Here is a 14,143-nt window from a genome sequence, read left to right as displayed (position 1 = left end):
TCTGAGTTTAAAGTCAAAAATATAAAATACACTTTTGGTCAGATCTCAATTTGTGGCCCTGATCTTCTTCTGTAGAAATACACTTCTTCACAAATAGTACTTACATGGACAACTGAGACTGTAATGTATTCTAAAGTAAGGTTTTAGTCTAAATCCTTAGTGACAATATGTCTAGACAAATGAGACTTGAATAACACTGCACGTTTTGTGTGAGAGTTGGTATTATCTTTTTTTCTCCCACATCCTCCATCTCCGCCAGTTTTGACACAATCATCAGCGCTTGATGTGCGCCCTCCGCGACCCCATCATCCTCTGTCTCCGCAGTCTGATAAGGTTGTGTGTGCACAAAATGCATAAATCTTTACTGATATGACCTAAATCCAGGCTGTGAGGCTACTGGCATTCATGACAATTTGACCCTGTGTGCGTATAGCTTCCCATAATTCTGTTTTGATAGGTAATATAAAAAGTATGGTGAACTCTTCTGAGAAACAGGAAGCATTTGACTGATTCCTTCAAATATATCAAATTCTGAATCAGCCACAGCACATCTTTAAAATGTGGGAAGATAATGCTTTCAACACACTAAAACTAGCTTTATAAATATAATAAATAATAATTCCTGTTAATGCAAGCAGATATCTCTTTGTTTTAATATTTGGCTCTAATGACGAATTCCTCCATCCAAACTATGTTCCTTAGAGGCCACCTAAAATACCTTTACTAAATAGCTGTCTACATTCTGTATTGAATTTGAGGATGTACTCACTGTTAGTGATTTTTCTGTGTCGACAAGATAGAAGTGCAAATGGACTGCTGTGTTCTTGATAACTGTGGATTGACTCAGGCTGTGATGAAGCCAAAATGCAACAAAAGCTCACTGATGTTGCTCTGATCATTTCTATCACACAGTCTCTTAAAAATGTGTTCAATCTTTCTTTTCCATGCTTCTCTTCAGTCACAGTCAATGAGCTTTTTAATATTTTCAATTCTAAAATTGCAATCGATGACACTGCACCCGCTCAGGTAAAGGCTGTCTTGGTTATGAAACACATCTATTAGGGGGGACTATGCATTTATAATTTGGAACTGAGAAATTGCACTGCAAATTATTGCAAATTACCTCTGTATGGCCTCTGAACTTCTGTCCACCAGGGCCTGAGATTAATGTGCATCCTTCTACTATACTTAGAGTTATTTTTACGGAAGTTTTTGATATCCTATACTATGAGGTTTGTGATATTCCCCACATATTATAATACATCTTTTTATATTATTTTGGACATACTATATACCTTGTCATTTTTTATTCTCCACCGAATATACTAGGTTCTTGAAAGTTTCAATATATTGTTATGTTTTCAAAAATGTTCAACATACTTCTACTAGTTATTGTTCTAATATTTTCTAGATACTATAGGCCTACTATGGAGTATTTTTTTTTTTTTTTTTGCAACACATTATACCATGTAATTTGTTTTATTTTTTCAGGTGGTGAGCAGCCATCCACTGAGAGATGTCAGCCAGACACGCAGAGATGCGAGCGACCGCCTCGGTCTCAGACCGGGGAAAAGAGAGAATTAGGTGTGTGTCATCTGTGTAGCTGCAGTAGGAGAACTCATTAAAGAGAATGAGAGAACCAAGAGAGTTTGTGTACAGAGGGAAGAGGAAGGGACCCAGGATAGACCCCTGGGGGAACCCAGTTGAGAGTCGGACCCAGAACCTCTCAACGTTACCCGTTAGCTGCGATCCTTGAGGTAGGATAAGAGCGCAGACCCTGAGACTCCAAGTCATGCTTTATCGCATTTTTTATTTTTTAAGCACACTATGCTCTGTTTGTTGAAAAATATAGGATGAATATCGTGGCGCTGTTGTATAAGAAATATCAATTCTCGTGAGAACATGACAGCTGTATACAAGATGGCGCCACAGACATAAACCACAGAGCTCCGTAAAAACAAAGCTGTCTGTGCAGACGGTCTATTTGACACGATTTTCATATTTTTTTTAGAAGTATACCATTTTTGACAAACTGACATTTTTCTGTCATCACTTTAACATTTTATGAGGAAAATCGACATTTTTGTTATGAGGGTTTGTTATGATAAAATGTAAACTTAAAACGCTTGTTCAATTCAAGCGTGAACAATGCTTTTGTCTCATACCTGGTGGTGTTTCTAGTCTCAGTCTTAATTTCAAGCATGATTTTTCCTTAATCTCTTCTTAAGATCCCTTCTCATTTGTGGTTTTTCTGTAAAGAAGTCATGTCACATCGAAATTGATGTAACAACGGCGCCAAAGGGCCTAAATCCCAGGTCCTTAATTTGAGATGAGGCATCAAACAAAATAGCCCTCTTAATTTAAGGGAGCTTTGACTTGAAAGTTTAAAGAGTGAGTTGTGAAAGTGTCTTCCCGAAGTAGCCAGCTGGCAGAGGCTGATAGCTGACTACAGAGTGAATCCAGAGTGAAGAAATTACCAGTGAATATCTTTATAGTGACCTGTTTAGCTTTGAATAAAAGCTTAGACACTTGTCATTCATCCTCTCAGTGCCTCGTCCCTTATGCTGCCGGTGTAAGTGCTCAGCTCTCCAACGGCAGGTACAGCATTTCGGAAGAAACTGACAAGTCCAGTCTGGTGCTAACACACTGTTTTAATGTATCATTTGGCCTGGTCTCAGTAATAAGAACATTTCATTGGTATGTTTTTAAACTTAAGAAGGAGTGTGGGATACTAGTGAGCAGACTGCATGAGAGCAGAACTCCCAACCCCCCCCCCCCCCTTACTGTACAAACAGTAAGGACACATCCATCATGCATGCTAACAGCCATGAGGGAGAGTCAGCTGTGGGTCACATACAGCTGGATCCACAGCACACTACTGTTCTTGCTTAAACATCGTCAGAATCGGGCTGGGGTTCGGCTCGAGACATCACAATCCCACAGGCTTTTCACGCTGAGCTGTACAGAGGTAGGCTAATATATCTATCTGAGATTACTGGCGCGGTGATATCTTCTGGTTTCAAAACTTCTACCATACAACATAATATTCACAAATGAGATAGTCACATTAAGAGGAAAAAAGGCTATAAAGCAGGGTATGGCTATCTTGCGATTATACAGCTGCTATAATTCTGATGTTGCTACCAAACTGTCTCTACATGTGTGTGTTCACCGTTCTGTCAGAACCGGGCCTTGCATTTCACACCTAGGCCTTCAGTAGTTTCCTAACCTAATAGATTCACCTCTTAATAGCCTTATTATGTCGTCACATCTAAAAAAAACACTGATATTGGACATAAACGCAGTACACAGGGCGTTGCATCACAGGTATCTAATGTAGCGCCATTACTAAAGCAACAAACTCAAATAAAACACTTCAACAAGTCTCCTTTCACTGCAACCACAGCCACGCCACATACATCATCTCCAGCAGAAGCGTCAATATTTACTTTAAAATGACAAGAAAATATCAAAAAATGTAAAAAAGTCATATCCGATACTCACCAATACTTTACGACCTGACGGCCCACCACTGCGTTCTGTTCTGCGACAGTCTTAGGAGTTGGCTATTATACAGTAAGCACATTTAAAAAGCATGTTTTTAGATTAGCATACCAATAAATAGGATTTTCTTTTAATACAGGATGCACCTAGCCAGCTAAGCTAGCTAACATGCGTAATTGTTAGCTCACTCAGCAGTCTTTGTTTCTCGCCAGCTCCTGTCTTGAGTCCAATTATGATCACTTCTGTCCCACAACACTAAGATTACAACAGTTTACAGGGATAGAAAGAATTACAAATTCAAGTTTCCATTGTTCATAGAGAGCTGTACTTGGTTATTAACGTGTTTTCAAATGAGACTATAACTTTATGGAGCGACACTAACATTACTCCTTCACAAAAAGTCCAGAACAGAATGTTGAATAAAGTCCACGGTAAGTAATGGAAAACAGAGAATAGTACTTACAGCATCTGACAGTTCTTATGTTGTAAGGTGTTTTACGGCCTGTTTGGAGCAAATATGCAACCTGGAAAAGTTTTGTAGCAGAAATTTCAGACAAACTGTTATACAAGAAACCTGTGTGTCAAACTATGTTAGCCTGGACCTGTATGTAATCACTTATGAGTAATCAAATAAACCAGAGTGTTACAGAGAGGTCAACAACAGGTGTCAGCTGGAGCGACAGGGAGCTAATGGCTGTTATGGCTGATGTTCCGCCATTTATCGACTATTTTATTGAAAATGCGGAGCTGAAATGCAGAGTGGAGCTGAGTGACTCATTGACCCTAAATGAGGTGTAAGAAAGAAGGAGCTGGTAAAGTAGGAAAAGCGTACAGACAGAAAAAGCAAGGAACAGAAATAGAAAAGAGATGTTTGTGTGGAGAGAGAGAGAGAGAGAGAGAGAGAGAGAGAGAGAGAGAGAGAGAAATTGACGGGAGGAGAGGGAGGGCAGGGGAGGAAGGTGATCCTCTCTTCTCTGAGATTAGGGACATAGAGGTTAGCAGGTATTAGTCTCAGGACCTGCTTCCTCTCTTACTCAGGAATGTGGCAGAAAAAAAGAGACAATGAGGAGATGGAAAATCTCAAAGACTTTATTTAGCATGATAAGGAAAATTGTACAACATTTGCTCTGATTGGTCTAAAATCTTAAACCATTGTATAGCCATACTTTGGGAAGAGTCAAGATTTTTGAAAAATTAGGAATAGTATGCTTGTGGTGGAAATTCCACACTTTATCACCTGGTAAGAAAATAACAGATCTATAAGCTTCAAATCAAGTTGTGTTATTCAATGAAGATTAGAGCATTTAACAATATCAAGAGGAGGAGGAGGTGGCTGAGGGGAGGACAAGGTGGAAACTGGACAGTATCCTGGATAACCCCTCCCACCCCCTCCATGCAGCGCTAGTGAAGATGAGAAGTATGTTCAGCCACAGACTCATCCCACCCCGGCACTGCTATAAGCGCCTGGGAAACTCCTTTGTGCCTGTAGCCATCAGGCTGCACAACAAGGGGTTAACCATGTGACTCACTGACAATAACCCGGACTGCACATAAAGCCTGCACTGCACAATGACTTGCCCTGCACTTCTTTCTGCACACATACTTATCAATATGTTTAACAATACGCACTACAAATGTATATATGCCCACTTAATTTCTAATTCTTGTTTGTTCTAACAGTTTGTTTTAAAACTGTTACTTACCTGTATATAATTTTTATTTTTATTTCATATCCTTGTGTGAATCTGTGCTGTTTTTCTTCTCAATCTGTTGCTGCATAAACTCTTGAATTTCCCCACGGAGACTGATAAAGGTACGTCTGGTACAAGGATCTGAGCACCGTCTACCAGAAATCAAAACATCATTTATATAGAGGAGCAGGTAACAAAAGGGACATAAGACATGCTAATTATAACAGGTAACTTGTATGATAATTTGCCTGACAATGGTCCAGTGGCAACCTCCAGTCTGTGGAATGCTGGAGAAGAAGGTTGCCAGTCTTTTGTATTAAAGGTCTTTAAAAAAATGACAGCCGTAGTAACATACTTTATTCATTCAAACTGTGGGAAATCACACCAGGAAAGTTAGTTACATGACCTAAATATATAATTAAATAAGACTTATGATACATTTCTGATACTGTAGTAGATCAAAATCATTTTCTACATGGACATAAACATAATTCACTTTGATTATCACTGAAAGCTGTCATAAAAATGTTTTTTATAAGAGTTCTCTGAAATGGATCTATAAGGAGGCATAGATCCTCCTTATAGATCCATTTGGGACTCAATTTTGTGAATATAATTGTTTGGTAATTATTAGCCTTAATGTCGGCTAAGTTTACATTCTAAAGTGATAATGACACTACCATTACAGGATTCAAAAATATATATAAATGTAATGTTTGCCTGATAACATTTTGACTTACCGTATTTCATTTTCTTTTTGAATGTCTCTTATATATCTCCATGTAACTAAACTATGTGTTGATAACTATTTTATGTAACTGTAATTATAACTTAGTATATGTACAATATACAGATAATAAACTTTTAATAGCCTTATAAAAATAAACATGCAGATTATTTCAAATCCGAAAAACTATGTAGTATTATTATATTCTCTACTGTAGCATGGCTGGTCATGCGAGTTGTTAGTGTATAATCAGACCAGATGTTTCTAGTGTGTTGGGTGTGTTGTGGTTTTACACTACGCAGGTCCTTCATATGATGACTGCATGTGCGGTCTATTTGAACTGCTGTTGACAGGAGAGTATAAAATGACTCCCTGTCATGCAGCCAGAGTAAACAACATTACATTTACATCAGCATGGTGGGTGTGCAGGAAGTGTGTTTCTGTCCATAATCTGTATGTTTATGTGGAAGATATTTAGGGATGGAGAGAAATGGGGTAATCAGGTTTTAGTTTGTGGTAAAACGTGATGCATGCTCAGATATATTCTGCAAGACTGCAACTTAATGAGTTATTTCTCCTGGTCATATTGCATATTTAAAGCCAGTCAGGGAGCAAGTCCATGCAGAGTTCAAACTAAAGTGACACAGAGGGATCCTTCATTGAGGTTGTAAGAAAACCTGTTGCTGGCATGAAGCCATCTCTCTTTGGATACTCTAATGGAAGGTGTTCGCTCATTAAAAGTAGTTTGAAATGCCCTAAATTGTGCATGGACAACTGTTCCTCTTAACTGAACCTTAACGTCACTTGCCATGGTTTATTATCATCCAAGAGTAAATCATTTTAAAGTGTGCTCCCAGTTTACCCTTCTGCATCCAATCCACCAGTCTCAGGAACCACAATGGATTGTGGACTGTTGAGTATGTCCATCGAACTCATACAGCAGTGTATATCTCATGCACATAAATACACATACTCACATTTGGAAGACACTTCATACTCAATATAACGTCATACTTAGATTCTATGATCGTATGCAATTTCAAACACAGCCCGAGTTAACTATCTAGTTAAGCTACCATGGAAACATTAGCTATTTAGAATTAAACATGTTATCAGATTAGAGTTAATGGAAAGTAATTCTTGTTTTAAGTCAAACTGATATTAAATAAAAAAAGATCTCTAACTAACTCTTCCTCAGTTTTCCCTTGTTGAAATATCTGAAAGAAAGTCTATACTTTTTGGTGTTCGGATAGCTTTCTCTGGTTTGGCTTTAATTTGACGGTGTACGCTTCTGTTACGTAGTTAAACCGGCAATGAAGCTTTGTTCACAATGAATAATAATCGGACAGAAACTGCTACACAACACAAGAACCACACTGCAACAAAAAAACATTAGCTTTCCTAGAGTCTCAATCTTTCAGTCTCCACTTTGACATGCCATTTGAGGCAAAACATATAGTTTGACTTGGGAAAAGAGATAACTTATTCTTGGTCTACAACTAACATGCTAACATCTCTGTTTGGCTTTCTGTTGTTCAAATTGGTTGACCTACAGAAAGCCTTTAGTTTGAACTAAAATCGCTGTTCATATAATTGTCATGATCCCATAAAAGCTAGCAGAATTGAGATATGAAATGTTTATCTTTGATTTGTTTATTCCATTGTATTGGAATATTGCTGACGTGGTTGGCATCAAGCCAAGAAAAGTTATTGTGACTGGCTGTCATGTTTGCTTGCTTGTTGCTCTGGCCCTTTGACCCCCCTTCTGTAAATGTCTTTCCCCCAAAACAGATCCCTTTCTTGGCCCTAACGCAAGACATTGCTTTCAACCAGCTGCTTCATATAAATATGCTTTCTTCACACCACTAATAGCAGCCTTAGAGCTTTTTATTTATATACTCGACTGCAATTTCCCAAACTCTGATAAAATATACCACAATCTCCATGTTAAGGATTTGAAAGACATTATCGTTTAAAAATAGTGTTTTACTCAAATCCAGCCCCAATCCTATGTGAATCGCTATGCATTACATAACATAGAATACTATAATATCAGTGTTATCTAAATCAACATACGTAGGTCTTTAAAGAGCCTGACATTTATGACTTGGGAACTATAAGAATAAATGGGATCCAACCATTTTGGAGAGTGGTTCAGCTGCTACCCCCACATGACGTTTGTTGGGTAAACTGCAATATTCTTTTCTTAGAGACAATTGAAACCATTTTAGGCTATCTCATCAGTTGCCGAGGTAATAGGACCCAGATGGTAGAGCAGATATAAAAGCAAGGTAATTTCATACAAGGGGATTGTGAAAGGAATAGACACTTCTCCTAAAACCAAACCGAGATAAGACTTTCCTCTTTCTCCCCAATGACATGATCCTCGTAAACTTGTATCATTTCCTTAAAAAGAAATTTCATTACTTTCCAATCAAATATGATTGGTAGGAGGAGAGTCTTGCAAGTGAGGAGAAATGTAGAGAACTCTCTGGCAGGAGAGATTGATTTTCTTTGAAAGCTGCATTGCAACTAAATGAGGTTGCCTGAAACTGAGTGCTGATTTGATTACTACTGTTTAATACAATTCTTACATGCAGACACACACAACTTATAGAACGTACACACAGACAGATGTCATAATGCTCATACTCAAGATGCAGGGTTTGAGGAGTTTAATAAACAAGAAAAAACTATTAATTTACAAAACACTCAAAGGGTGGCGTTACTAATGTTTTTTGTTAAGACCCACGGAGCCCGGCTGGGCACAGCCCGAATAAGCAACGTGGGCAACACCTCCGCTTCCCCGTCCCGCGGGCCCACCACCTACGGGAAACAGCGATGGGGTCGGGTGCGCTGCCAGAAGGGTGGCAGTGAAAGCAGAGGGTCTCGACGGACCAGACTCAGACGACAGAAGCTGGCTTTTGGGACGTGGAACGTCACCTCTCTGGGGGGGAAGGAGCCGGAGCTTTTGCGGGAGGTGGAGCGTTACCAGTTGGATCTGGTGGAGCTCACCTCTACGCACAGCGTCGGCTCTGGAACCTTATTTCTTGGTAGGGGTTGGACTCTATTCTTCTCCGGAGTTGCCCAAGGTGTGAGGCGCCGAGCGGGTGTGGGGATACTCACAAACCCCAGGTTGAGTGCCGCTTTGTTGGAGTTTACCCTAGTGGACGAGAGGGTCGCCTCCCTACGCCTGCGGGTTATGGGGGGGAAAACTCTGACTGTTGTGTGTGCTTATGCACCAAATGAAGAGTTTATTGCCGGCCACTAGAGGGCAGTGTCACTGCTGTCGCTGCCCGGTTATGCCGTGCTCTGACCCGGTAGTGCCGAGCGGCCATTTTAGTTTCAACATTGTTCATTCACTCCGCCTCGAGTTGAGACGTTCGTCCACTCATTCATGTAAGACTGTTTCCACTATTATATTATACTATATATATATATATATATATATATATATATATTATACTGTTATACTACTATACTCTGTTTCGTGGTATATATTTGTGTTGAGTAAATTGCATGGATGTAATACTTTGTCAGCTTATCTTGCTGCATTACTCTGTTTCAGGGTGTCGTTATCCTTGTCAATAAATTACGGAAACTGACATTGAGGAGTGTGTTTCTTCACCAAACAGCAGTTCAGAGTATTCGGCCTTCTTGGAGACCCTGAAAAAAGTCCTGTAAGGGGCTCCCGAAGGGGACCCCTTAGTCAACGCACACGTGGGCAATGATGGAGACACTTGGAAGGGCGTGATTGGGAGGTACGGCCCCCCATCTGAACCAGAGTGGTGGTTTGTTACTGGACTTCTGTGCTAGTCATGGATTGGCCATAACAAACACCATGTTCGAACATAAGGATGCTCATAAGTGTACGTGGTACCAGAGCACCCTTGGCAGAAGGTCCATGATCGATTTTGTTATCGTATCATCGGACCTGAGGCCGCATGTTTTGGACACTCGGGTGAAGAGAGGGGCGGAGTTGTCAACTGATCACCATCTGGTGGTGAGTTGGGTCGAGTGGCAGGGGAAGCATCTGGACAGACCTGGTAAGCCCGAACGTGTAGTGCGGGTGAACTGGGAACATCTGGAGGAATCCCAAGTTCAGGAGGCATTCGACTCACACCTCCGGCGGAGCTTTTCAGGCTTCCCTGTGGAGGCTGGGGACATTGAACCTGAGTGGGCGGTGTTCAAAGCCTCTATTGCTGAAGCTGCGGCGGGGAGCTGCGGTCTCAAAGTCTTAGGGGCCTCAAGGGGCGGTAACCCTCGAACCTCCTGGTGGACACCGGTGGTCAGGGAAGCCGTCCGACTGAAGAAGGAGGCCTTTTGGGATATGTTATCCCTGGGTACTCCTGACGCAGTTGCAAGGTATCGACAGGCCCGAAGGGCAGCAGCCTCAGCCGTGGCCGAGGCAAAGCAGCGGGTGTGGGAGAAGTTCGGAGAAGCCATGGAGAAGGACTTTCGGTAGGCACCAAAGTTGTTCTGGAACACCGTCTGACACCTCAGGAAGGGGAAGCAGGGAACCATACAAGCTGTGTACAGTAAGGATGGGACGCTGTGGACCTCAACTGATAGTGTGTTAGGGTGGTGGAAGGAGCACTTTGAGGAACTCCTGAACCTGACAACTCCGCCCTCTATGTAAGAGGCGGAGCTGGAGTATGAAGGGGGATCAACTCCAATCTCACAGGGGGAAGTCACTGATGAAGTCAAACAGCTCCACAGTGGCAAAGCCCCGGGGGTGGATGAGATCCGCCCAGAAATGCTGAAGGCTCTGGGTGTTGAGGGACTGTCATGGTTGACACGTCTCATCAACATTGCGTGGAAGAGGGTGTGTGCCAATTATAGAGGCATCACATTACTCAGCCTCCCCGGGAAAGTTTACTCTCAGGTGCTGGAAAGGAAGGTCCGGCCGATTGTCGAACCTCAGATTGAGGAGGAACAATGTGGATTTCGTCCTGGTCGTGGAATGACGAACCAGCTTTTTACTCTTGCAAGGATCCTGGAGGGGGCCTGGGAGTACGCTCATCCGGTCTACATGGGCTTTGTGGATTTGGAGAATGCGTATGACCGGGTTCCCAGGGAGATACTGTGGGAGGTGCTGCGGGAGTCTGGGGTGAGTGGGTCTCTACTCAGGGCCATCCAATCTCTGTACTCCCAAAGCGAGAGCTGTGTCCGGGTCCTCGGTAGCACGTCGGAACGATTTCCGGCGAGGGTTGGCCTCCGCCAGGACAGGATTTTGAGGCGTAGTCATGGGGGAGGGGGTTTGCAGTTTGGTGGGCTTAGGATTGCACCGCTGCTTTTTGCAGATGATGTGGATGGCTTCGTCGGTCTGTGACCTTCAGCACTCACTGGATCGGTTCGCGGCCGAGTGTGAAGCGGCTGGGATGAGGATCAGCACCTCCAAATCTGAGGCCATGGTTCTCAGCAGGAAACCGATGGACTGTCCACTCCAGGTAGGGAATGAAGCCTTACCCCAAGTGAAGGAGTTCAAGTATCTCGGGGTCTTGTTCTCGAGTGAGGGAACAATGGAACGTGAGATGGGCCGGAGAATCGGAGCAGCAGGAGCGGTACTGCAGGTCGCTTTACCGCACCATTGTGACGAAAAGAGAGCTGAGCCAGAAGGCAAAGCTCTGTCTACCGGGCCATCTTCGTTCCTACCCTCACCTATGGTCATGAAGGGTGGGTCATGACCGAAAGAACGAGATTGCGGATACAAGCGGCCGAAATGGGATTTCTCCGCAGGGTGGCTGGCATCTCCCTTAGGGATAAGGTGAGAAGTTCAGTCATCCGGGAGGGACTCGGAGTATAACCACTGCTCCTTCGCGTTGAAAGGAGCCAGTTGAGGTGGTTCGGGCACCTAGTAAGGATGCCACCTGGGCGCCTCCCTAGGGAAGTGTTACAGGCACGTCCAGCTGGGAGGAGACCGAGAGGCAGACCTAGGACCAGGTAGAGGGATTATATCTCTTTGCTGGCCTGGGAGCGCCTTGGAATCCCCCAGTCGGAGCTGGTTGATGTGGCCAGGGAAAGAGAAGTTTGGGGCTCTCTGCTGGAGCTGTTACCTCCGCGACTTTGACGGAAAAGCGGGAGAAGATGGATGGATGGATGGATGGATGAATTCGTCCATTTTTAAAACGCTGCGATGTTTAGAGCTACGGTGAATAACGTTAGCTCAGCTGTAGCTAATTAGTTTCTATAGCAACCACACAAGGCTGCATCTGATCACTAATTTAATAACGTAGCTGCTACATTGTATCTCGCTTGTGAAACTATGTATCGACTGACCCTCCGATAGATTTCCGACACATTTTAGAAACTTTTTTAAACAAGGTTTATTTTTACAATGGACCTCATGTTTGAAATTTCTGTGATAGAAAAAATACAAGTGGCGTATTGATCTATTATTTGATGACGCTGTGCTCAGTCAGCAGCAAGAACCGACAAGTCAGCGGGCAACCTGCCGGGTTAATGCCCTCCTCCCAACCAATCAGAATCAAGCATTCTTAAAGACCTCATGACACGTGGAAAATAAAGTAATATACATACACACATTGAAAGTACACATACAAAATAGTCACTTGAAGTTGGTTTTAATCATTATGATAGAGAAATTGAGTTTGTACGGTCTTTTAAAAGTGCGATTTTTGCGATCTGCTACCGACCTTCCTATTAGTCAGTCACATGACCTATGACGTACACTCCGGAACGGCTCCTTGGTCAAGACACTATCCCACCTGTCACTCACGACTATCCTGACACCTGTCAACAACATGGATTCTGACAACTCCGATTCATCCTCGGATCCTGACACATTTTTCGAAGTGGCAGAGTCCGACCCAATGCTGGAGGACAATGTGAGGGGCGTTATGCCCTATAGATACGAGCCATACTTGGATGAGTTGGAGCCACAGGGTTCTACGGAAAGTTCGGATGGCGAGGCAGAAGGCGCTGTTGGTGGTGCTGCTGTGGCAGACGGTCGGATGCCTATGGATTTTGGCAGACTACAGCACGTGGAATGGTAACTTCCTTCTTGTTCACTTTTCTGACAATGAACACTCCGTAAGATATTGTACTTTGTAATATCCACCACAACCAGCGTTTGCACCAGCGAGCATGTGTGTGTGCAGTCTGCCTCCTCACCTCCCAGAATTAGCCAAATAGTCACCATTACTAGCCTACAGATCGCAAAGGGCCATTGTTGTTTCCCGGTGCTTGTCATAGTCTTAATCTTTATTTAGTTATGTTATTTTTTTTGAGAGCGATGAAAATACCAATTAGGTCTACTATATTAGTTTGCCCTGCGTCATACTCATACAGTAGCCTATGCTATAACCCAGTAGTAGCCTATGCTATAACCTAGCTCCTGACCAGTGGCCATCCTTCCGCGATTAGGCTAGTTCTACGTCGGCTTTTCACGCGAATCAACCCATGACATTGACACTTTGTAAAGTTCTGTGACAATTGTAAGATTGTTTCAAGCCCCTTGCCTTTATCTGTTATATTTTAGGTGTTCTTGTGGGAGATGTGAGCCAATGCCACTGGTAGTGGAGTCGGTGTGCTGCCGCGAACAGTCAAGAGTGTGCGAGAGGAGAGAGGAGGAGGGAGCAGACACCCGCTGCATCACAGAACATTCTGGCTTTGAGCCAGTTTGTCTGAATCTGCATGTTCTGCGCACCGCACATTTCCACTATCGGCAAGAATACGGGGATGTAGAGGGAAACGAGTGAGTATACAATCCTATTGTAAAATCATTTGTATGGACTAGTAGGAATTGTATGATTTGATATCACCAATGACGTAAATGTATGCGTAAAACGAACTGTCATGTAGGTTACAGTAGGCCTAGGCCTACATCTAAAACACCTGTGTTTTTCTTCTGATTTTCTTTCAACTTTTAGGTGGAAGAGGTACACTGGATACAGACAGTTTGTGCGATGGTGCTACGAGTACCTGGGAAGACATGTCAGGGTCCCCATACCTTCCTGTGTGGTGTGGTGTATCCGGAGAACTTTTCCCTCCATTGATTACAGGGGGTTCCAGGACACCAACAGCCCGTGATGATACATGTATGCTGTTAACTTGTTAATTTTGTTTTTTTAGTTTAAATACATGAGTTTGTAAATACATGAAAATGAATGTCAATACATGATACCTCTGGCTTCACATGAATGTGTCTTCATTTTTACAACTTACAACAGCTTACAACAAATAGGCCTAGCAAATCAAT

At 42.7% G+C, this 14,143-nt stretch overlaps 1 protein-coding gene across 1 annotated transcript; it reads left to right on the top strand.

Annotated features, from left to right (window-relative positions):
- Positions 1-12,530: 12,530 nt before the first annotated feature.
- On the top strand, positions 12,531-14,079 carry LOC134861824 (uncharacterized). The gene is made up of 3 exons (XM_063879339.1): positions 12,531-12,934; positions 13,424-13,639; positions 13,815-14,079. The coding sequence occupies exons 1-3, from the start codon at positions 12,687-12,689 to the stop codon at positions 13,972-13,974; spliced, it is 624 nt and encodes a 207-aa protein (XP_063735409.1). The 5' UTR covers positions 12,531-12,686; the 3' UTR covers positions 13,975-14,079.
- Positions 14,080-14,143: the final 64 nt, after the last annotated feature.

The sequence above is a fragment of the Eleginops maclovinus genome, chromosome 3 (assembly GCF_036324505.1).
Source record: "Eleginops maclovinus isolate JMC-PN-2008 ecotype Puerto Natales chromosome 3, JC_Emac_rtc_rv5, whole genome shotgun sequence".
NCBI lineage: Eukaryota > Metazoa > Chordata > Actinopteri > Perciformes > Eleginopidae > Eleginops > Eleginops maclovinus.
The sequence above is the reverse complement of the archived record's forward strand: the minus strand, read 5'-3'. Positions and strand labels throughout refer to the sequence as shown.

What these genes read in the sequence shown, in the direction of transcription:
- LOC134861824 (XM_063879339.1), top strand. Translation starts at nt 12,687, where the DNA reads ATGGATTCTGACAACTCCGATTCATCCTCGGATCCTGACACATTTTTC. An exon ending in AGACTACAGCACGTGGAATG is followed by an intron (nt 12,935 to 13,423) that starts GTAACTTCCTTC and finishes GTTATATTTTAG; the next exon opens with GTGTTCTTGTGGGAGATGTG. An exon ending in GGGGATGTAGAGGGAAACGA is followed by an intron (nt 13,640 to 13,814) that starts GTGAGTATACAA and finishes TTCAACTTTTAG; the next exon opens with GTGGAAGAGGTACACTGGAT.